Source organism: Oncorhynchus keta, chromosome 4 (genome assembly GCF_023373465.1).
Source record: "Oncorhynchus keta strain PuntledgeMale-10-30-2019 chromosome 4, Oket_V2, whole genome shotgun sequence".
Lineage (NCBI taxonomy): Eukaryota > Metazoa > Chordata > Actinopteri > Salmoniformes > Salmonidae > Oncorhynchus > Oncorhynchus keta.
This window is the reverse complement of record NC_068424.1, coordinates 19,738,680-19,764,551: the sequence shown is the minus strand read 5'-3', so window position 1 is coordinate 19,764,551 and position 25,872 is coordinate 19,738,680. Positions and strand designations below refer to the sequence as shown.

General features: G+C 43.8%; 1 protein-coding gene across 1 annotated transcript in view; it reads left to right on the top strand.

Annotated features, from left to right (window-relative positions):
- The first annotated feature begins 151 nt into the window (after positions 1-151).
- Positions 152-25,872, top strand: part of LOC118382565 (dipeptidyl aminopeptidase-like protein 6) — a 337,979-nt gene continuing 312,258 nt past the window's right edge. The window contains exons 1-2 of the mRNA XM_052503586.1: positions 152-729; positions 823-897. Of these exons, the coding sequence (XP_052359546.1) occupies positions 841-897 (57 nt within the window). The 5' untranslated portion in view covers positions 152-729; positions 823-840. The remainder of the gene's footprint in view (positions 730-822; positions 898-25,872) is intronic.

The window sequence follows — 25,872 nt, the reverse complement described above, 5'->3', positions numbered from 1 at the left end:
TTGATATACAGTACGTACAGATATTGTTACAGACAAACACAATAGTAGACGTCCTTATGCATGGTATTGCTTATACTGTAGGCTACATCTGCAGCGCAGTCATCTCTCCCTACAGTTTCTAGGTTCGTGTGCCACCTCTCGACAGAACAGCGAGTAGAATGGAAAAGCAAAGACTGTAGCATTTCCCAGCCCATGCTTTTACTTTCAACCCAAGGCTGTAGTGAGCACAACGTCCATGCTTCATTCTTCGACGACATTTTCATTTAATGGTAACATAGGTTACTTTTATTTTCTTTTATTATAGCGCCTGTCATGCTCTTCAGGTGCGGACCTGCTCTGATATCCAAGGCATCGACGTTTGTTTGTGATATCATTTCGTCGAATAAAGTAGATTATATAAATAATTCCAGCTCAACAAAGATACATTTATTAAAGGGCTCCGTATATGTATATGAAGCTTTCTTGTGGTTTTCGTTATATTTGCTTTCTTGACATTGGAGTTTATTTCCAGCGAGAGAGTTCGAGGGAGCTTTTGCCGCCAAATAGACGCTCGAGCTGTTTGCAACAACTGTTTAGTCTACACTCCCGTAGATGTTGTGGAACACATTGGGTGAAACTTTGTCTCTGAAAATAGATAGCCGACTACTAGGCTATACCGAAAACGTTTTCAAACCAAGAAGACGCTAGCTTATGGAGAACAACTACAGCGGTCAAGTAGGCTATATCCAGGTATGTTTGTTAATTTCTTGAGTTGTCCACAGTGATTCATTTTGGACTTTTAGCCTTGAGACCAAGACGAACATATTTTATTTCATTTCACAGGAGTTTTAATTGTCAACCATGAATCAAACAGCAGGAGCAACACAGACATACCGGAGGTGTTCAAAAGCAGGGAATGTAAGTCTTTTCTATTATTAGGACTATTGTAAAGCGGGTTTGGGCTATTGCAAGGTAGGCTATCACAAGCAATCATCAACCACCAACTGAACTGAGAATATGACATTGCTTCTATATTTTCCTATGCGTTCACTGGACTATTGTTTTGCAAATTCCTATTATGGGATAACGGTGCCCTAAATACATATTTCACATACAGTAGCCTAGGCTATACAAATAGTTATGTATTTTAGGGATTCCTTCCACTTAGGCTACTGTAGAATGTATGGAAGCAGTTGAACCAGAATATGGCCTGACAGCATCCTAATAAAGGACGCTGTGCTTCTGCGCATGAGCGGCCTAGGTGGTTAGGCCCACCAGCGGTGCATGGGTAAAATTATTGGGGAAGCCAGAAAAAAAGCCATATTACAACCTATGTGTTGTGAAAATTGCGTTGTTCGCTCAGTAACCTGTTAGTTCATATGCTTTGCGACCGTGATATATAGCCCAGCTAGCAATGAGGAATCGGCCCAGAAGCGGCCGTCTTCTGGGGGGCCGGAACTGATTCAATCGTCCCAGATAGGGGTGTCGACTCGGCCCGGAATCAAAATGAATGACTGCCCAGAATTAACCCAAGTACATCGGGCTGTTTCTGTCTACCGACTATGGCAGGATCTTACCAGAATCCCCCCAGAAGCGCCCGATTTAAATAAATGTATACAAAATTACCCTGTTTAGTCATTTTAAATGATACTATTCTACATTTTATACATACAAATTATACCCATCCACAAATATTTTGTGTCGGAGGAAACACCATACACCTGGTGACCGTGTCAGTGTGCATGCGTCTAGCCCACCACAGGAGTCGCTAAGGGACAAGGACATCCCGGCTGGGCCAAACCCTCCCCTAACCCGGACGACGCTGGGCCAATTGTGGATCGCTCACTGGTCTCCCGGTCGCGGCTAGCATGGGTCTTGAACCAGCAGCTGTAGAAACGCAGTTTGCACTGCGATGCAGTGTCTTAGACCGCTGCATCACTCAGGAGGTTCCATCCACAAAGTTTTTAATGCTTATCAATTGCCTTAAACAAAGTATCAAAATACTAAAATACTACGTAGGACTCTTAAAGAATTTCTTTATGATGTTGATTGTATTTTTTGATCACAGAAACAATGACGAAAATATGGAAAAATAAATAAATAATGAAATGTTAATTATATAAAATTGCCTGTGTAATCATCTGCCAGAGAGTAGCCCCAATCGGCCCAAGCCCCAAGTAATACATTTGGGCCAGATAACTCACACCGTTGAATAAATTCAACCAAACCTTTGTTTCATCACAAAACCAGAGAGCAACCTATGTCCGGTGAAGTCCACAAAGCATATTACTTTTTTACATTAACTACAGCATGATCAATGAAGTTAATGTTTCCGACATTTTCGGATCACTAAACAACTATTGATTTAGAACCACGGAGAGTTACCTCGAGTCGCAAAGAAAACAGGAGCAGCCTCCTTTATTCCAGCACCATTTCAAATTCAACATTTCCACATCATCAAATCACCTATGTTTATTATAATACAGGGACAGCTAAAAGATACAAAAAACTACACTGCTCAAAAAAATAAAGGGAACACTAAAATAACACATCCTAGATCTGAATGAATGAAATATTCTTATTAAATACTTTTTTCTTTACATAGTTGAATGTGCTGACAACAAAATCACACAAAAATTATCAATGGAAATCAAATTTATCAACCCATGGAGGTCTGGATTTGGAGTCACACTCAAAATTAAAGTGGAAAACCACACTACAGGCCGATCCAACTTTGATGTAATGTCCTTAAAACAAGTCAAAATGAGTCTCAGTAGTGTGTGTGGCCTCCACGTGCCTGTATGACCTCCCTACAACGCCTGGGCATGCTCCTGATGAGGTGGCGGAACATCTCCTGAGGGATCTCCTACCATACATGGACTAAAGCATCCGCCAACTCCTGGACAGTCTGTGGTGCAACGTGGCGTTGGTGGATGGAGCGAGACATGATGTCCCAGATGTGCTCAATTGGATTCAGGTCTGGGGAACGGGCGGGCCAGTCCATAGCATCAATGCCTTCCTCTTGCAGGAACTGCTGACACACTCCAGCCACATGAGGTCTTGCATTAGGAGGAACCTAGGGCCAACCGCACCAGCATATGGTCTCACAAGGGGTCTGAGGATCTCATCTCGGTACCTAATTGCAGTCAGGCAAGCACATGGAGAGCTGTGTGGTCCCCCAAAGAAATGCCACCCCACACCATGACTGACACACCGCCAAACCGGTCATGCTGGAGGATGTTGCAGGCAGCAGAACGTTCTCAACGGCGTCTCCAGACTCTGTCATGTCTGTCACATGTGCTCACTGTGAACCTGCTTTCATCTGTGAAGAGCACAGGGCGCCAGTGGCGAATTTGCCAATATTGGTGTTCTCTGGCAAATGCCAAACATCCTGCATGGTGTTGGGCTGTAAGCACAACCCCCACCTGTGGACGTCGGGCCCTCATACCACCCTCATGGAGTCTGTTTTTGACCATTTGAGCAGACAAATGCACATTTGTGGCCTGCTGGAGGTCATTTTGCAGGGCTCTGGTGTAACAGTATAATTTTAAACCGTCCCCTCGCCCATACCCGGGCGCGAACCAGGGACCCTCTGCACACATCGACAACAGTCACCCTCGAAGCATCGTTACCCATCGCTCCACAAAAGCCGCGGCCCTTGCAGAGCAAGGTCTCAGAGCAAGTGACGTAACCGATTGAAACGCTATTTAGCGCGCACCGCTAACTAAGCTAGCCGTTTCACATCCGTTACACTCACCCCCCTTTTAAACTTCCTCCTTTTTCCGCAGCAACCAGTAATCCGTGTCACGGCACCAATGTAACAGTATAATTTTAAACCGTCCCCTTGCCCATACCCGGGCGCGAACCAGGGACCCTCTGCACACATCGACAACAGTCACCCTCGAAGCATCGTTACCCATCGCTCCACAAAAGCCGCGGCCCTTGCAGAGCAAGGGGAACTACTACTTCAAGGTCCCAGAGCAAGTGACGTAACCGATTGAAACGCTATTTAGAGCGCACTGCTAACTAAGCTAGCCGTTTTACATCCGTTACACTCACCCCCCTTTTGACCTTCCTCCCTTTTCCGCAGCAACCAGTAATCCGTGTCACGGCACCAATGTAACAGTATAATTTTAAACCGTCCCCTCGCCCATACCCGGGCGCGAACCAGGGACCCTCTGCACACATCGACAACAGTCACCCTCGAAGCATCGTTACCCATCGCTCCACAAAAACCGCGGCCCTTGCAGAGCAAGGGGAACTACTACTTCAAGGTCTCAGAGCAAGTGACGTAACCGATTGAAACGCTATTTAGCGCGCACCGCTAACTAAGCTAGCCATTTCACATCCGTTACACTGGCAGTGCTCCTCCTGCTACTCCTTGCACAAAGGAGGAGGTAGCGGTCCTGCTGCTGGGTTGTTGCCCTCCTACGGCCTCCTCCACGTCTCCTGATGTACTGACCTGTCTCCTGGTAGCGTCTCCATGCTCTGGACACTACGCTGACAGACACAGCAAACCTTCTTGCCACAGCTCACATTGATGTGCCATCCTGGATGAGCTGCACTACCTGAGCCACTTGTGTGGGTTGTAGACTCCGTCTCATGCTACCACTAGAGTGAAAGCACCGCCAGCATTCAAAAGTGACCAAAACATCAGCCAGGAAGCATAGGAACTGATAAGTGGTCTGTGGTCACCATCTGCAGAACCACTCCTTAATTGGGGGTGTCTTGCTAATTGCCTATAACTTTTCCACCTGTTGTCTATTTCATTTGCACAACAGCATCTGAAATTTATTGTCAATCAGTGTTGCTTCCTAAGGGGACAGTTTGATTTCACAGAAGTGTGATTGACTTGGAGTTACATTGTGTTGTTTAAGTGTTCCCTTTATTTTTTGAGCAGTGTATTTAGTCCAATCAACGTAAGCTAAATATAATGTGGCTGTCCATGTTTCTGATTTGTGTGCATGCCTGTTCCTGCAAGTAGAAAAACAGGTTTACTCACCCTACTTGTAGAGAAACGCCAATGCCATCCTCATCTCTTTCATTTTGACAAAACAACCTATCACTGTCATACAGTACGCACTTGTATTTTTTGTTGTCTTAGGCTACCTTGTCACGCCCTGACCATAGTTTGCTTTGTATGTTTCTATGTTTTGTTTGGTCAGGGTGTGATCTGAGTGGGCATTCTATGTTGGATGTCTAGTTTGTCTGTTTCTGTGTTTGGCCTGGTATGGTTCTCAATCAGAGGCAGCTGTCAGTCATTGTTCCTGATTGAGAAGCATACTTAGGTAGCCTGGTTTCACTTTTGAGTTGTGGGTGATTGTTTCCTGTGTCTGTGTTTGCACCATACGGGACTGTTTCGATTTTCGTTTATTCTTTCACTTTGTTATTTTGTATTTTTGTAGTGTTCAGTTTTACATATTAAAATGGACACTTACCACACTGCATATTGGTCCGATATCTCTTACTCCTCGTCAGAAGAAGAGGAGAGTCGTTACACTATGACAACTTCCGGAGGACATCTTTCAACCTATCAGAGCTCTTGCAGCATGAACTGACATTTTGTACCCAATCAAATGATCAGAGAATTAATCTGGTACTGAAAGCATAAGCTACAGCTAGCTAGTGCTGCAGTGCATAACATGTGGCGAGTAGTTGACTCAAAGAGTGAGAAAGACAATAGTTAAACAGTTTTGAACAAATTAATTTCTTCAAAAAGGAAGGAGGATCAAAAGAGAGCAAGATAGCTATAATTCGTAATTTCTTTTCACTTACACTTAGTTAGGTGACAAATGCAGCCAGCTAGTTTAGCCTACTCAAACACCCAACTCAAACCGAGGAATGCTATGTTAGTTAGTATGCTATGTTAGTATGCTATGACTATCCAACACTGGATCTTTTCCAAGTCAAGGTAAGCTTCTGGTTTAAAAATTGATTGCCACTTGTGCCCGCCGGTGTAACTGCTAATCTGCTTACACTTACTGCATGATTGTTTCACCTTTATTTAACGAGGTAGGCTAGTTGCAACTGCGACCTGGCTAAGATAAAGCCAAGCAGTTTGACACATACAACAACACAGAGTTACACATGGAATAAACAAATATACAGTCAATAATACAATAGATAAAAGTATATATACAGTATGTGCAAATGTTGGTAGGATAAGGGAGGTAAGGCAATAAATAGGCCATAGTGGCGAAGTAATTACAATATAGCAATTAAACACTGGAATGCTAGATGTGCAGAAGATGAATGTGCAAGTAGAGATACTGGGGTGCAAAGGAGCAAGATAAATAAATAATTACAGTATGGGGATGAGGTAGTTGGATGGGCTATTTACAGATTGGCTATGTACAGATGCAGTGAACTGTGAGCTGCTCTGACAGCTGGTGCTTAAAGTTAGTGAGGGAGATATGAGTCTCCAGCTCCAGGGATTTTTGCAGTTCGTTCCAGTCATTGGCAGCAAGAGAACTGGAAGGAGAGGCGAAGAATAGAAGAATTGGCTTTGTGGGTGACCAGTGAGATATACCTGCTGGAGCGCGTGCTGCTATGGTGACCAAGGAGCTTATTGTAGCGGGTTTACTAACGCGTTAGTTATATTAGTAATGTTGACCATGATGTTACTTTAGCTAATATGGTAACAACGACATAGGCTGTGTGTAGCGGTTATGATATGAAGGTTTGGCTTGGAAAGTTTTTTTTGCTTGGTCACAGACAGTTGATGTGTTCTGCATTGAAGTCCACAATCGAAAGGAAAAGGTGAGAGGAGGAGAGTGCGTAGATGCGAGACGGAATACAACGAGCTGTTTGTATGTGGCTATGAAAGTTAACTGTTTGCCTGCGATCAGGGGTGTATTCATTTTTGCCGATTCTGTTGAATAACGCTTCTTAAATGGAAGCAAACGGAACAAAATCACCCCCAATCTTTCTCTCGACCTGTGTGCACCTACGTTGTAAACTTTAATTCATAGGCTACGGAAATTAGAGTATCATGTACTAGCCTAAATCTACTGATGTTACGTTGAGCTGGTTGAGTGGAATATGAATGACAGTCATCCAATATGCTTCAATAGAAATAAGGCCATGCTCATAAAAAAACTATTGTTCTCCCTCATCTTAAACAGCACCGACCGTCACTGTTTATAGTGGATGGTTGGGGTAGATGGGTGGGCCCATAATGCGAATGCAACCGAAACGGCTTGATCACACCGACAGAGTCATCCTATAAATCCTGTCTAATAGAAACTCTTGTTTTGCGGTGTGCTTCCGTTTGGTTCTTAAGCAGTAAACGGTTTCTGTAATGAATACGTCCCTGTGTTCTTGTGTGCGTTCTGTCAGAATTTATTTGCTCATCATGATCCTGAAAAAAAACTGCTGAATTTAAACTTCTACTGTGCACGCTAACCAAGGTTGCCAGGTGCACGGTGTTTCCTCCGACACATTGGAGCAGGTGGCATCCGGGTTGGATGCGCGCTGTGTTAAGAAGCAGTGCGGCTTGGTTGGGTTGTGTATCGGAGGACGCATGACTTTCAACCTTCCTCTCTCCCGAGCCCGTACGGGAATTGTAGCGATGAGACAAGATAGTAGCTACTGAAAACAATTGGATACCACGAAATTGGGGAGAAAAAGGAGTAAAAAAACAAAAAACAAAAAACAAAAACAAATGGATATCAGATAACGAGAACCTCGTTAGATAACGATGCTTGGCATGGGCTTCTGGATATGAGTTGCTTATGATTTGAGCAGTTGTGCATCAGATATATATTTTTAATGGATTATATGTTGATGTGAGTCATGTGAGCTGTTTCATCCCCTGGGTTGCAGCAACGTTCAAGATGTTTATTGATCCGATGCATCCATGCATAATGTGTAATGCCTCCAAGTTTATAAAACCCCAACTGCAAGGCCCAACCCCGGGACATTCCCTGTTATTTCTACTTTTTTGAAACTGTTAATCTAGTGTGCTTGTATTTCAGTCAACATTAATTTATGTCACCTTGATGCAAAAAAAAAAAACATAAGCACTCTCCATACTCCTCATCGTTAACTGTGTGCCGGCCTTGCTGTTCTACCTAGCTGCAGTCATTCCCTTTGTAAAGTAACAACTTTAGTCACCATCATTATCATTATCTGCAGTTTAGGTTTTTCCAATTTTCTTTGAATTTTTATTTTTATGAGACGAGTAGCCTAATCTTTTCATAAGCACATTTTTCTCCAGTGCTTTGCTGAGCTTGTGACCCACATTATGGGAGTGGAGAACTGCCTTACATGTGGGCATTGAGTCACAAGGGAAAGGGGGAGGAGAGAAGTCAGCGTGGTTAGGAAGAGGGGTTGGAGGTGTGGAGAAGGGGACCTGATTGAGTCTGTGCTTAATGAGACCATTAGGTTGGACAGGTGAGAACGGGCCCCTCCAGCTCCCTCCACAACTGCTAGAACGTCATTGCAATGGATTCACATGAACTTATTCCAGCAGGAGGGGAATAGGAGCTGACTAACCCTCTCCAGACTCTTCTGTCTTCAGCCAACATTATCTACATGTATCTTAGCATACGGTATCATATGCTAATGGTACCCAGTTTGTTTTGATTCCTATTGCATCTATTTAAAACTCCAAAGCTCTGGAGGCTTTCTATTTGGCCAATCTCTCTGTAGCCATTCTATTTTCAGAATGTTGACAGCCACAGAGAGATCTCATTCTAGATGAAAGACACACTGATTACAGTAGGACCACTGGGTTTGTAGTAGTCCCTGAAGGAAATGCATCTCATTGCACGTCATAATCTTATGACAAGCTTAACTCTGACGATGGTAGGAACATCTGGAAGTATGATGATAAATATAGATTGCTAGATTTCCACTGCTACCCAAGAGCAAATTATTGAACATAGGGTTTAACTCTTGAGCATTGGATTATAATTTCAAATGTTTCCTTTTTCCTCCAATTTATGCTTTGGCCACAAATACGAGTGTAGGATGAGTCAACAACATTATTTAAGTATCAGTTAACAGAATGTTAACTTTTAAAAGTGAGATTTTACTCGACAGTTACTTTAAGACTGATCATTGTTAATGTCCTATTCCGTACAGCTGAGCATTGGTTGTACACATTAAATCGGTTGTTACTAAAGATTGAAGTAGTAAAGCCGACGACTCCTTTGCGTAACCTTCATAAGAAGACATGGCGTCTCCTCGGATCCACAGTGACACACTGTCCAGGGGCCTCACCACCTGCTTTGACAGACCTCAGTTGACGTGACCTTTTGTGTCGATCAGTATGACATCACTGTTCCCCTCCACCCCCTTGTCATTCTTGCAGGTTAGCGTTTTTCATCATGTATGTTGTTCTGGGGGCAGCTCTGCAGAGGGGTCACAAGCTGGCATAAAATTTGATTTGACTTCTAAACTTAACTCTAAGCACACTGCTAACCGTAATGCCCAACCCTAGTCCTAAATAAAAACCAAAAAGTTACATGTTTTTTTTCATGAATTTCTACAATATAGCCAATTTTGACTTTGTAGCTGGCCTATCTCAGGGGAAATGACTCAGTTCTGCCTCTAGGACAAGACAATAAACGGCAACCTGTATCTTTATCTTCCCTATTCCCCCATCACTTGCTTATCAGTTAGGGGATATCAGTACACCATCATCATTCTGCCTGTCTTGAGTGCCTGCCCTTTCGGAATATATTCCACCCAATAATGTCCTGAACCCTGTTTGGAGTAATTGAATGGACATTATTGTGTGTCCTAGTCGTGTTGACTGTACTTCGCTGAGTAATAGAAACAACCAGCAGAGGTCCCCATAGTATTATGTACAAGCAGAGGCAAGCTGCTGTAAAATGGTGAAAACCCGTTATTGCTGTGCTTGGTGAAGATCTCCTTGCGTTCTCCATACAGTTTATTTAATTTTATGATACAACCTTCACGGTAGATAGGTATAGGGCTAATCTGAATGTGTGCTATTTTATAGTTGGCTGGTCAGAAAGTATTTTTCTGTCAACATTGTTCATACTGACACTCATTGTTGTCTGTACTGACTCTGCATGACAGGCTACAAGTTCCAGACAGCCTATGCAGCAACTTCAGTTCACTCTTGTCAAGGACATATATTGTATGATTCGGTATGTGTCTCCCTATAATGGTCCAAGTCTATTAATTCTACCTGTGATTAGGCATATCAGGCTGTGTGAATGGAAGGCCCGGAAAATCGTTAAAGACTCCAGCTACCCAAGCCATACAATGTTCTCTCTGCTTCCGCACAGCAAGCGGTACCGGTGCATCAAGTCTGACACCAACAGGCACCTGAACAGCTTCTATCCCCAAGCCATAAGACTGCTATATAGCTAACAGAATGGCTACACGGACTATCTGAGTTGACGGTTGAATTTTATTTATATGATGTCTGATGCACACTCACAGGACTCACACTCACACACTACACACTGATTCTCCAACACACAAAACATGCACACACATTTATACTGACTCTACACACACGCACACACTCACATACAATCATAATTTACGCTGCTGCTACTCCATTTATCATATATCCTGATACCTAGTCACCTTACCCCTATACATACATATCTACCTCTATCACGCCAGTATCCCTGCACATTGTAAATATGTTATTGGAACTGACCCTGTATATAGCTTCTTACTTTCTTGTGTCCTTAATATTTTTATTTATTTATTTGTTCTACCTTATGTTATTTTTAGTGCTACATTAATATTGATTACAGCATTGTTGGGTTTGGAGCTTGCAAGAAAGGCATTTCACTGTAATTGTGCACGTGACCTTGAAACTTGAAGTTTTGCATTTTGTATCAAGCCAGAACAGAGCAGGTTGACAGACATTGACCTGTGTTTTACTGAGACATTTTGGCTTATAAAGTACACATGAACACAATATTTTTTACTAAACAGACTAATATCCAAGACTATTGGATTCTCATTATTCAAATAGTGGGATTCAAGCATTAGCATCTTTTAGCATCAGACAGTTCTGCACTCTCGTGTGAATTCCAAAATTGTAATTAGCTGCCACATTTTGAGAGTCATTTTGGAGCTATGCTAATCTTCCCATCTTCAAAGATCTCAAAGCTTAGATAAGGCCCTTTATTCTACCTAATTACAATGTTATAATGAGATGATATGTTTAATTTTGTCTCTCAGCTGGGACACACAAAAACAAAATAAATTAATAGCCTCCCGCAATGAATATGTATGAACTGCTGTTGTCCAAAGAAAGATTGATCGGCAAGCAAAGCCTCCATCTACTGAAAGTAGATATTGCACTTTCATCAATAAAATTATTTGAAAGGGCCTCAGGCCTAATGTCAGTCTCTCTCAATACTGTCATGAAATATTTCTTTATAAAAAGCCATTTGTTTCTGCAATTATCGAATTCACATTAGAATGTACAGATGCAGTTATTCGTGAGAAAGCATCTTCTATAGAGTACAGAAGTGAAACTGAAGAGGTATTAAGGGTTGAGAGTGTAATTCTTAATTACACAGGGTTTGTTGGGCAACAATGAAGGATAACACCCGCAGAACTGTGCAAGATATCGATCGTTTACTCATTACACAGACGGCTCATTAGTAATGCACAGTTATCACTTCCAAGTCCCACACCGGAGTCTATGGGAATAACCATAGATTTTTTTTTTGCGAGTGCAGACAGACGAGGAAGGGTGGTGGAATGCACCCATTTCTATCTTTCCACTCCTAATTGTTGCATTAGCGGTGCTCTCGTTCTCATTAGCCCTACCCTTTTCTGCTCATGATGGGATTAGCGGGGTCCGTGTTATTGACTAAATGGATTTAACGGCACAGATGTCCCAATTTCCTTTCTTATTTTTGATGATCTTCTGAAATGATATAAAACTATTAACGATTTTTTTGGTATGTAATATTATGTTACTTACATGCTCTATAGCAGGGGTTTCAAACTCGTTCCATGGAGGGCCTAATGTCTGCAGATTTTTGGTTTTCCCTTTCAATTAAGAACTAGACAACCAGGTGTGGGGAGTTCCTTACTAATTAGTGACCTTAATTCATTAATCAAGTACAAGGGAGGAGTGAAAACCCGCAGCCAGTCAGCCCTCCATGGAATGAGTTTGACACGTGCAGTAGAGAATAGCGTGCCAATAAAAACAATGCATTGATCTATATACACTGCTCAAAAAAATAAAGGGAACACTAAAATAATACATCCTAGATCTGAATGAATGAAATATTCTTATTAAAAACTTTTTTTCTTGACATAGTTGAATGTGCTGACAACAAAATCACACAAAAATGGAAATGATTTCAATGGAAATCAAATTCATCAACCCATGGAGGTCTGGATTTGGAGTCACACTCAAAATTAAAGTGGAAAACCACACTACAGGCTGATCCAACTTTGATGTAATGTCCTTAAAACAAGTCAAAATGAGGCTCAGTAGTGTGTGTGGCCTCCACGTGCCATGACCTCCCTACCATGCCTGGGCATGCTACTGATGAGGTGCCGGAAGGTCTCCTGAGGGATCTCCTCCCAGACCTGGACTAAAGCATCCGCCAACTTCTGGACAGTCTGTGGTGGATGGAGCGAGACATGATGTCCCAGATGTGCTCAATTGGATTCAGGTCTGGGGAACGGGCGGGCCAGTCCATAGCATCAATGCCTTCCTCTTGCAGGAACTGCTGACACACTCCGGCCACATGAGGTCTAGCATTGTCTTGCATTAGGAGGAACCCAGGGCCAACCGCACCAGCATATGGTCTCACAAGGGGTCTGAGGATCTCATCTCGGTACCTAATTGCAGTCAGGCTACCTCTGGCGAGCACATGGAGAGCTGTGCGGCCCCCCAAAGAAATGCCACCCCACACCATGACTGACCCACCGCCAAACCGGTCATGCTGGAGGATGTTGCAGGCAGCAGAATGTTCTCCACGGCGTCGCCAGACTGCCACGTCTGTCACATGTGCTCAGTGTGAACCTGCTATCATCTGTGAAGAGCACAGGGCGCCAGTGGCGAATTTGCCAATCTTGGTGTTCTCTGGCAAATGCCAAACGTCCTGCACGGTGTTGGGCTGTAAGCACAACCCCCATCTGTGGACGTCAGGCCCTCATACCACCCTCATGGAGTCTGTTTCTGACCGTTTGAGCAGACACATGCACATTTGTGGCCTGCTGGAGGTCATTTTGCAGGGCTCTGGCAGTGCTCCTCCTGCTCCTCCTTGCACAAAGGTGGAGGTAGCGGTCCTGCTGCTGGGTTGTTGCCCTCCTACGGCCTCCTCCACGTCTCCTGATGTACTGGCCTGTCTCCTGGTAGCGCCTCCATGCTCTGGACACTACACTGACAGACACAGCAAACCTTCTTGCCCAATCTAGCATTGATGTGCCATCCTGGATGAGCTGCACTACCGGAGCCACTTGTGTGGGTTGTAGACTCCGTCTCATGCTACCACTAGAGTGAAAGCACCGCCAGCATTCAAAAGTGACAAAAACATCAGCCAGGAAGCATAGGAACTGAGAAGTGGTCTGTGGTCCCCACCTGCAGAACCACTCCTTTATTGGGGGTGTCTTGCTAAATGCCTATAATTTCCACCTGTTGTCTATTCCATTTGCACAACAGCATGTGACATTTATTGTCAATCAATTTATTGTCAATTATTGCTTCCTAAGTGGACAGTTTGATTTCACAGAAGTATGATTGACTTGGAGTTACATTGTGTTGCTTAAGTGTTCCCTTTATTTTTTTGAGCAGTGTATAAAGTGATTGTCTTATTACTAATCTGTTGTGTTGTTATCCACCCACACCACAGTGTTACACCTAGAGCATTAAATCACTTGGCATTAGTTGGCAACAGTTTGTTTTGGGCACAGAGATGGCTTGAAAAGGGCTAACAATCTCGGATAGAGTACATGCTATTATTTAAATGCATAGCAGACTGCTAAATGTGCTGTACCAGCACTTCAGTATACTTTAACACTGCCCCATACACTTCATCATCGGTGGCTACTGTCAATTTTTGCTTTATGTGCCAAGGCATGTTAAAACCGTCTGTGCCAAGTGTGGTCTCTGAAGAAAAGGGGCTATTATATTATAACCATTATGTTGGACAAGAACACACATACAGCCAGCAGCTGCCAAAGAAGTTATTCATAAGAATGACCTGTGTAGTCCTACATTCGTGATATGTTTTAAAACGGCTATAAAAAAACGGTTAAAACAGCTATAAAACACACACACACTATTGCTGAGCGATTAATCGATATTTCAGTAATTCTCCATAATTTAAAATCTGACCGCCACAGTTCAATTATTTGAATTCCATTTTGTTCATTTTTTTTTCTGTGAGCACATTGCACAGTTTCTCAAGAGATTTTTATTTTGTATTTGATTTACACTTTATTTAACTAGGCAAGTCAGTTAAGAACAAATTCTTAATTACAATGACAGCCTACAAAAAGGCAAAAGGCCTCCTGCGGGGACGGGGGCCTGAGTTGAAATATAAATACAATTTAAATATAGGACAAAACACACATCACGACAAGAGAGACAACACTACATAAAGAGGGACCTAAGACAACAACATAGCAAGGCAGCAACACATGACAACACAGCATGGTAGCAACATAACATAACAACAACATGGTAGCAGCACTAAACATGGTACAAACATTATTGGGCACAGACAACAGCACAAAAGGCAAGAAGCTAGAGACAACAATACATTACACAAAGCAGCCACAATTGTCAGTAAGAGTGTCCATGATTGATCTTTTGAATAAAGAGATTGTAGATAAACCTGTCCAGTTTGAGTGTTTGTTGCAGCTCGTTCCAGTCGCTAGCTGCAGCGAACTGAAAAGAGGAGCGACCCAGAGATGTGTGTGCTTTGGGGACCTTTAACAGAATATGACTGGCAGAACGGGTGTTGTATGTGGAGGATGAGGGCTGCAGTAGATATCTCATATAGGGGGGAGTGAGACCTAAGAGGGTTTTATAAATAAGTATCAACCAGTGGGTCTTGCGATGGGTATACAGAGATGACCAGTTTACAGATGAGTATAGAGTGCAGTGATATGTCCTATAAGGAGCATTGTTGGCAAATCTGATGGCCGAATGGTAAAGAACATCTCGCCACTCGAGAGCACCCTTACCTGCCGATCTATAAATTACATCTCCTTAATCTAGCATGGGTAGAATGGTCATCTGAATCAGGGTTAGTTTGGCACCTGGGGTGAAAGAGGAGCGATTACGATAGAGGAAACCAAGTCTATATTTAATTTTAGCCTGCAGCTTTGATATGTGCTGAGAGAAGGACAGTGCACTTTCTAGTCATACTCCCACGTACTTGTATGAGGTGACTACCTTAAGCTCTAAACCCTCAGAGGTAGTAATACACCTGTGGAAGAGGGACATTCTTCTTACCAAACCACATGACCTTTGTTTTGGAGGTGTTCAGAACAAGGTTAAGGGTAGAGAAAGCTTGTTGGACACGAAGAAAGATTTGTTGTAGAGAGAGGTAGTTAGCAAACCAGGCAAAAGACCCATCAGAGACACCAATACTCCTTAGCTGGCCCAAAAGATTGGAATGGTCTATTGTATCAAAAGCTTTGGCAAGTCAATAAAAACAGCAGCACAATATTGCTTAGAATCAAGGGCAATGGTGACATCTTTGAGGACCTTTAAGATTGCAGTGACACATCCATAACCTGATCAGCTTGATCTCCTCCTTTATATAAACATTTACATTTAAGTCATTTAGCAGACGCTCTTATCCAGAGCGACTTACAAATTGGTGCATTCACCTTATGACATCCAGTGGAACAGCCACTTTACAATAGTGCATCTAAATATTTTAAGGGGGGTGAGAAGGATTACTTTATCCTATCCTAGGTATTCCTTAAAGAGGTGGGGTTTCAGGTGTCTCCGGAAGGTGGTGATTGACTCCGCTGTCTTGGCGTCGTGAGGGAGTTTGTTCCACCATTGGGGGGCCAGAGCAGCGAACAGTTTTGACTGGGCTGAGCGGGAACTGTACTTCCTCAGTGGTAGGGAGGCGAGCAGGCCAGAGGTGGATGAACGCAGTGCCCTTGTTTGGGTGTAGGGCCTGATCAGAGCCTGGAGGTACTGAGGTGCCGTTCCCCTCACAGCTCCGTAGGCAAGCACCACGGTCTTGTAGCGGATGCGAGCTTCAACTGGAAGCCAGTGGAGAGAGCGGAGGAGCGGGGTGACGTGAGAGAACTTGGGAAGGTTGAACACCAGACGGGCTGCGGCGTTCTGGATGAGTTGTAGGGGTTTAATGGCACAGGCAGGGAGCCCAGCCAACAGCGAGTTGCAGTAATCCAGACGGGAGATGACAAGTGCCTGCATTAGGACCTGCGCCGCTTCCTGTGTGAGGCAGGGTCGTACTCTGCGGATGTTGTAGAGCATGAACCTACAGGAACGGGCCACCGCCTTGATGTTAGTTGAGAACGACAGGGTGTTGTCCAGGATCACGCCAAGGTTCTTAGCGCTCTGGGAGGAGGACACAATGGAGTTGTCAACCGTGATGGCGAGATCATGGAACGGGCAGTCCTTCCCGGGAGGAAGAGCAGCTCCGTCTTGCCGAGGTTCAGCTTGAGGTGGTGATCCGTCATCCACACTGATATGTCTGCCAGACATGCAGAGATGCGATTCGCCACCTGGTCATCAGAAGGGGGAAAGGAGAAGATTAATTGTGTGTCATCTGCATAGCAATGATAGGAGAGACCATGTGAGGTTATGACAGAGCCAAGTGACTTGGTGTATAGCGAGAATAGGAGAGGGCCTAGAACAGAGCCCTGGGGGACACCAGTGGTGAGAGCACGTGGTGAGGAGACAGATTCTCGCCACGCCACCTGGTAGGAGCGACCTGTCAGGTAGGACGCAATCCAAGCGTGGGCCGCACCGGAGATGCCCAACTCGGAGAGGGTGGAGAGGAGGATCTGATGGTTCACAGTATCGAAGGCAGCCGATAGGTCTAGAAGGATGAGAGCAGAGGAGAGAGAGTTAGCTATAGCAGTGCGGAGCGCCTCCGTGATACAGAGAAGAGCAGTCTCAGTTGAATGACTAGTCTTGAAACCTGACTGATTTGGATCAAGAAGGTCATTCTGAGAGAGATAGCGGGAGAGCTGGCCAAGGACGGCACGTTCAAGTGTTTTGGAGAGAAAAGAAAGAAGGGATACTGGTCTGTAGTTGTTGACATCGGAGGGATCGAGTGTAGGTTTTTTCAGAAGGGGTGCAACTCTCACTCTCTTGAAGACGGAAGGGACGTAGCCAGCGGTCAGGGATGAGTTGATGAGCGAGGTGAGGTAAGGGAGAAGGTCTCCGGAAATGGTCTGGAGAAGAGAGGAGGGGATAGGGTCAAGCGGGCAGGTTGTTGGGCGGCCGGCCGTCACAAGACGCGAGATTTCATCTGGAGAGAGAGGGGAGAAAGAGGTCAGAGCATAGGGTAGGGCAGTGTGAGCAGAACCAGCGGTGTCGTTTGACTTAGCAAACGAGGATCGGATGTCGTCGACCTTCTTTTCAAAATGGTTGACGAAGTCATCTGCAGAGAGGGGGGAGGGGGAGGAGGATTCAGGAGGGAGGAGAAGGTGGCAAAGAGCTTCCTAGGGTTAGAGGCAGATGCTTGGAATTTAGAGTGGTAGAAAGTGGCTTTAGCAGCAGAGACAGAGGAGGAAAATGTAGAGAGGAGGGAGTGAAAGGATGCCAGGTCCGCAGGGAGGCGAGTTTTCCTCCATTTCCGCTCGGCTTCCCGGAGCCCTGTTCTGTGAGCTCGCAATGAGTCGTCGAGCCACGGAGCGGGAGGGGAGGACCGAGCCGGCCTGGAGGATAGGGGACATAGAGAGTCAAAGGATGCAGAAAGGGAGGAGAGGAGGTTTGAGGAGGCAGAATCAGGAGATAGGTTGGAGAAGGTTTGAGCAGAGGGAAGAGATGATAGGATGGAAGAGGAGAGAGTAGCGGGGGAGAGAGAGCGAAGGTTGGGACGGCGCGATACCATCCGAGTAGGGGCAGTGTGGGAAGTGTTGGATGAGAGCGAGAGGGAAAAGGATACAAGGTAGTGGTCGGAGACTTGGAGGGGAGTTGCAATGAGGTTAGTGGAAGAACAGCATCTAGTAAAGATGAGGTCGAGCGTATTGCCTGCCTTGTGAGTAGGGGGGGAAGGTGAGAGGGTGAGGTCAAAAGAGGAGAGGAGTGGAAAGAAGGAGGCAGAGAGGAATGAGTCAAAGGTAGACGTGGGGAGGTTAAAGTCGCCCAGAACTGTGAGAGGTGAGCCGTCCTCAGGAAAGGAGCTTATCAAGGCATCAAGCTCATTGATGAACTCTCCGAGGGGACCTGGAGGGCGATAAATGATAAGGAACGAACCGTGACTACCTTCCAAGCAATGTGAACCTCCCCAGAAAGGAGAGACAGGTTAGGCTTGGCAATGATAGGGGCAGCAACCTTAAAGAAGAAAGGGTCTAAACCATCTGACCCAGATGTTTTTTTGGGGTCAAGTTTAAGGAGCCCCTTATCACCTCGGACTCAGTGACTGCCTGCAATGAGAAACTTCGTAGCGGGGCAGGGGAAAAAGAGGAAGAAGCATCGGGGATAGTCGCATTAGAAGGGGTGGGAGATGAGGAAATGTTGGATGGGCAAGGAGGCATGGCTGAGTCAAATAGGAATCCTGACTTAACTTCTTATGGTATAGGGGACGCTTGCGTCCCACTTGGCCAAAAGCCAGGGAAAGTGCAGCGCTGCAAATTCAAATAAAATGATTAAATCACACATGTAAGATACTAAATTAAAGCTACACTCGTTGTGAATCCAGCCAACATGTCAGATTTTTAAAAGGCTTTTCGGCGAAAGCATAAGAAGCTATTATCTGATCATAGCACAACAGTAAACAAAGAGGGTAGCATATTTCAACCCTGCAGGCGCTACACAAAACGCAGAAATAAAATATAAAACATGCCTTTGACTAGCTTCTTTTGTTGGCACTCCAATATGTCCCATAAACATCACAATTGGTCCTTTTGTTCGATTAATTCCGTCCATATATATCCAAAATGTCAATTTATTTGGTGCGTTTGATCCAGAAAAAAAACGCTTCCAAATTGCGCAACGTCACTTCAAAATATTTCAAAAGTTGCCTGTAAACTTTGCCAAAACATTTCAAACTACTTTTGTAATACAACTTTAGGTATTTTTAAACGTTAATAATCGATCAAATTGAAGACGGGTCTATCTGTGTTCAATACAGGAAGACAACAAACCAAGCTACTTATCAAGTCTTGCGCAACTCTCAACAGTGTTACGCAGTTCATAGATGGCCATACTTCTTCATTGCACAAATTAATAACCTCAACCAAATTCCAAAGACTGCTGACATCCAGTGGGAGCGGTAGTAATGAAAAACAAGTTCCTAAGAAATATTCTTTCCCAATGAGAACTCAGTGAACAGACAGAGACCTAAAACAAATTCTGAACGGTTAGTCCTCTGGGTTTTGCCTGCTACATACGTTCTGTTATACTCACAGACATGATTCAAACCGTTTTAGAAACTTCAGAGTGTTTTCTATCCAAATCTACTAATAATATGGATATCTTATATTCTTGGCATGAGTAGCAGGAAGTTGAAATTGGGCACGCTATTTATCCAAAGTGAAAATGCTGCCCCCTATACCTTAAGAAGTTAATGAAGTGGTGATTAAAGAGCTCAGCCATGTGCTTCTTGTAATTAACAACCACATCATCAACATTAAGAAACATGGGCAGCTGTGAGGAGGAGGGTTTTATTCTACAGACCTTTAACCGTTTTCCAGAACTTCTTGGGGTTAGACGCACAGAGAGACAACTGCTCCTTAAAGTAGCTAACTTGGCCTTCTGGATAGCCTGAGTGCACCTATTTCTCTTTTGCCTGAACGAGATCCAGTCAGCCTGAGTATGCATGTGCCAAGCCTTTTGCCAAATTCAATACTTGAGGTGGAGTAACTCTGCAAGATCACAGTCGAACCAGGGGCTGAACCTGTTTTTAATTCTATTTTTCTTTATGGGGCGTGTTTGTTAACAATATCACTGAAAATATAAAAAAGAAGGTCCAAGCGTCTTCGACAGAGCTGATTCTATACCATTTTACAGAGGCCAGTTCATGAAGGAAGGCTTTCTCATTAAAGTTTTTTAGCAATCGTCTATGACAAATCAGGGCAGGTCGTTTCACTGAGCAGCCATTACGAATACAGGCTGTAAAACAGTGATCAGTAAGGTCATTACAGACCGATATCTATCAGGATTATTTGTGAGGATAACATCGAGGAGAGTAGCCTTTTCTGGGTGTTTGAAGTCATACCTTGTGGGATTGGTAATAATCTGAGAAAGATTTAGGGAGTCCCATTGCTTTAGGACTTGGTCAGGTGGTTTAAGCATGTCCCAGTTTAGGTCACCTAGCAGAACAAATTCAGACTTAGTGTAAGGGGCGAGGAGAGAGCTTAGGGCAGTTAGGGTACAGGCATGTGCTGATGGAGGACGATAGCACCCAGCAACAGTCAGCAAAAAGCTATTTGAAAGTTGAATGCTTAAAACCAGCAAATCAAATTGTTTGGGGACAGACTTGGTGGAGACAACTGAGCACTGAAGGTGATCCTTAGTAAAGATTGCCACTCTCCCACCTTTGGAAGATCTGTCTTGCCGAAAATGGTTATAAGCAGAAAGGTTAACATCAGTATTCAAAACACTCTTCCTTATCCACGTCTCAGTAATGACCAACACATCTGGATTGGAGCTGTGAACCCACACTTTCAATTGTTTAATTTTAGGTAATAAGCTTCTAGTGTTAACGTGCAGAAAACCCAGGCTTTTACAAAAGAGAAATCAGTGAAGCAGATATCATCAACAGTAATACAATCAAGGCACGGTATAGGACAGGGAGAGCTCTGCAGTGCTGATTTATGACACCTGAATGTGCATCAGATGGCAACAAGATCATATTGTACAGCAATTTCATCTGGTAACATGAATACAAAGCCGGTGAGAGGAGGTTAGAATAGGATGGGAGGCCAGAAGTCTAACCAAGAGAGTCAGAGTCCCGAGTGTGAAAACAAATATAGTCTGTCCCACGCTGGGGTAAAGAAAGTTTGTAGCCAAAGAAGTATGCAGGAGTCATGAGGCAAATAGCAAAATGCGCAATAATTTTTTTTAATATAACGACTTGGGGCAAGCCATTGTAAGTTCAGTCACTTGCCCCAGGCGAGCGAAAGCTTGGGAGAGTGGGGTGGGTTACCTGTACCAGACAGGGGGAGACAGGCCAGGGCAGACGATGAACGGATTGCAGGTGGAATCCAAGCAGCAGTGCAGCAGGCAACAGGAGTAGGTGTCACACCCACTTGGGAGAAGCATTTATTTCTGGAGGCAGATTTCTTGTAGAAAATACCAATGAATGGTCTTTGAACAGCAGGAGGACGCTTGGGCCCAAAGATAGCGACACCTTTTACTTCATACCTTAGTGCTAATTGAAGTTGTATCTTGTCCCCATAAAGTAAAATATATCATTGTAATGTACTTTATTTTTCATTTCTCTTTTTCTTGACTCTCAAAATAGCATCAGACCAAAAACTACTCACTCAGTTCTAGGTTGGATGGTGGCCTCAGGTCTCTGCTGTTTGTTTGCTTGAGCACCCTCCATATAGCTTGAAAAAAGGAAACATTGGAAGCAGTAATCTCTCCAGCTAATTTTGGTCAAAATTAGGTTGTAGGTTTGGAGTTTTGATCTGGAGTGAAGGCCATGCTGGGGAGGGTAGCATCCTGCATATGTACCTCCCGAAAAATCCAAGTTTATCTAGTTAATCTAGTTAGTTTTTCATAACTCCAAATCAAACCTTTTGAAAAAACAACACGTTGAAAATGTGAGAGCTCACATGCAGCTGTGGCTCTCTCTCATGGGTAGATGACTCAAATCAAGATCAGATCAAGCCCAGACTGTGCGATGTAGTAGGGACTAGTAGTTTCCAACAGGCCAATATTCTACGTAGTTTAGCACAGAAAACGTAATTTACTGCAATGACCATAATCTATTGCGCGCCAACTTGTCCGGTCTGTGTGGGGCAGAGGAGTGAGAAAAGAGACAGAAGAATAGGTCAAGAGGAATAGAGAGCAGTTGCATTGCAAGGTTTCTATACCTGAAAAGACATGATCTAAGTGATTGATAGTTGGTTTTCAGCAGTCATGAAAGTATGCCTTATTTACTTTGAATACAGTGCATTCGAAAGTATTCAGACCCCTTGACTTTTTCCACACAGCCTTATTCTAAAATGGATTCAATTGTTTTTTCAATCTACACACAATACCCCATAATGTGGCGGCAGGGTAGCCTAGTGGTTAGAGCGGTGGACTAGCAACCGGAAGGTTGCAAGTTCAAATCCCTGAGCTGACAAGGTACAACTCTAGGAAGAGCCTTGGTGGTTCCAAACTTCTTTGATTTACTTTGTTCTTGGGGACCCTAAATGCTGCAGAAATTGTTTGGTACCCTTCCCCAGATCTATGCCTCGACACAATCCTGTCTACAGACAATTCCTTCGACCTCATGGCTTGATTTTTGCTCTGACATGCAATGTCAACTGTGGGATGTGTGCCTTTCCAAATCATGTCCAATCAATTGAATTTACCACAGGTGGTCTCCAATCAAGTTCTAGAAACATTTCAAGGATGATCAATGGAAGCAAGATGCACCTGAGCTCAATTTCGATTCTCATAGCAAAGGGTCTGAATACTTCTTAGGTATTTCTGTTTATTTAATTTAAAAAAAATTTGCAAACGTTTCTAAAAACCTGTTTTCGCTTTGTCATTATAGGGTATTGTGTGTAGATTGATGAGGTAAAATATTAATTTAATCCATTTTAGAATAAGGCTGTAATGTAACAAAATGTGGAAAAAGGGACAGGGTATGAATGCAATATTATATTAAGGTAAAGTAATGTGAAGAAATGATGGTAATATGAAGATAATAAGTGATAATAAGTGATAAGCAGTAATGAGGACTTTTATTAATTGTTTTATTCTGTGTTGTTCCAGCCTTCAACCCACATAATTCACAGCTCAAAAACACTAGTTGCTCAGCACTAACACACACACACACACACACACACACACACACACACACACACACACACACACACACACACACACACACACACACACACACACACACACACACACACACACACACACACACACACACCAAACAAGCTGAATTGGCGTTAGATCTGGTGGTCCCTGTATTCATGTCACTTGGCCCCTCCAACTTAATTTGGACATGTATCCTGTGCTTGATTGACACCACTGGGAGTGTAATCATATGAGTCACTGAGACCTTGCTGGACCTCTGAGTGAACGGCTGCCTCTGCAAAATGCTTAGGTCATGACAGCCCGTCTGGCTGCATATCAAAATCAGTCAACGATGCCCCGGCGAGACAAATGGAGCCACAGCAGTAAACAGCTGCGATGGAGAGAGAGAGAATAGACATGCACTGGACCAGAAAACCAGTCAGGTTCGCTCTACGCCTCAGAACTCAAAACCAGACATAACAGAGTCACTATGAAGCACCTCCTCTGCAGCCACTTACAATAGTGCATCTAAATCTTTTTAGGGGGGTGGGTGAGAAGGATTACTTACCCTATCCTAGGTATTCCTTGAAGAGGTGGGGTTTCAGGTGTCTCCGGAAGGTGGTGATTGACTCCGCTGTCCTGGCGTCGTGAGGGAGTTTGTTCCACCATTGGGGGGCCAGAGCAGCGAACAGTTTTGACTGGGCTGAGCGGGAACTGTACTTCCTCAGTGGTAGGGAGGCGAGCAGGCCAGAGGTGGATGAACGCAGTGCCCTTGTTTGGGTGTAGGGCCTGATCAGAGCCTGGAGATCAGAGTCTTTGACTTCACAATGATTGTTTAATTCAAAATAATGTATTGGAGTGTGGCAATATAGGACAATATTTGTGAGTTCTCTAATGTCTATATAGTCAATCCAACAGTTGTAGCAACATATTGACCTTATTGCTATCATGATACTGTGTGGTGTAATTTAGATAGATGGCGTGGAAAAATGTGTTTCTCAAGGTAGAGGATATTCTTCCAGACCCAATCAAGAGGGCTAAATAATATATTTTTGTTGAGTTTTTCCTTCTCATCAAAATAAAAATACGGCAATTCAAGAGCTCATGGAGAGGTTCCAGAGCTCATGGAGAGGTTCCAGAGCTCATGGTGAGGTTCCAGAGCTCATGGAGCGGTTCCAAAGCTCGTGGAGAGATTCCAGAGCTCATGGAGAGGTTCCAGAACTCATGGAGAGTTCCAGAACTCATGCTTTTGATCATGGTATTGCAAGATGTCACGGCCAAAGATAATTAACCCGATTGAAAACACTGATTAACAACAAGGCAGTGTTATGTTTCTTAAATATCCAAACAGTTTCTCTAAGACACATCCATAACATGCAGAGTATTCTGTATGGCCGAGGCCATATAACTATATGGCAAAGCACCTTTTTAATGGGAAAATATGCTGATGAACAGTGGCATTTGCATATAACATTCTCATTGCAATACTAATGAATATTGTGTCCATACCCAAGTGTGTAATCACTTGCAATACTGAGGTCATTTTTCCAATTATGTCCAGAGACTGGTATGCATGTCCTCTGGGCGTTACTCAACATATTGTTCTGTGGAGAGGTGTCCTCATCCCATTGCACTCGCAATCTGTAGCCTTTAATAGATATGCATAGCATGCCGTCACAGCATACCCATCTTCATATAACTGCTGCTGAGGATTTTATTGACTTATTGCGAAATCGCTGGTGTATAACTGCACACGGTTAAGCTGCCCGAATGTCCCTGCCCGATAAAAGAGATGATTTGTGGCGTATTATGGCTGAACTCCGTTGGTGTTCTACACAACCCCAAATGAGAGGCTGCTCCACTTGACAATGAACACTCGGCGACCGAACATAAACAACTGTTTTATTGGGCCAGAGGCGGTGTGCTCCCAATCAATGCTTTGTAAATCATCTGCAGGCATGCAAACACAAAGGCTGCACACAAAGTGCACTGTATACATTGACCTGCAAGCCTCCCCTGAGTTGATAACTGATCTTATAATCAAAATTATGTGACCAATCCCAAATCAGCCCCATGACATCGGTTAGGAGGAAGGGTCCCCTTATTGTCCCATGCTGCTAATAATATCGAGGGTCACTGTCAGAGGAGGATTTAGAAGAGGTCATCAATTATCTGTCAACATCGAGATCTACTCCTTAACTGAGCCATGCAGTTCATGGTCAAAATAAGCGCCAAATAAATTCACATTGACATATTCCCCAAAGTGTGCAGGTGTAGCAGATATGGTTCAGTGGACTATGATCATGTAATGAGTAAAGTTCAAATCAAATGAAATTGTATTTGTAACATGCGCCAAATACAACAGGTATTTCACGAACTCATATAATAATTCATTTCACCTTACCGTGAAATGCTTACTTACAAACCCGTAACCAACAATGCAGTTCAAGAAATAGAGTTAAGAAAATATTTAAATAAACTAAAGTAGAAAATAAAATAAAAAGTAACAATAACGAGGCTATATACCCCCTGTACCAGTACCGAGACAATGTACGGGGGTACAGGTTAGTCGAGGTAATTTGTACATTTAGGTAGGGGTAAAGTTATTATGCATAGATAATAAACAGCGTGCAGCAGTGTAAAAACAAAGGGGGGTGGGTGTCAATGTAAATAGTCCGGGTGGCCATTTGATTAATTGTTCAGCAGTCTTATGGCTTGGGGGTAGAAGCTGTTAAGGAGCCTTTTGGTCCTGGTCTTGGCGCTCCGGTACCGCTTGCCGTGCGGTAGCAGAGAGAACA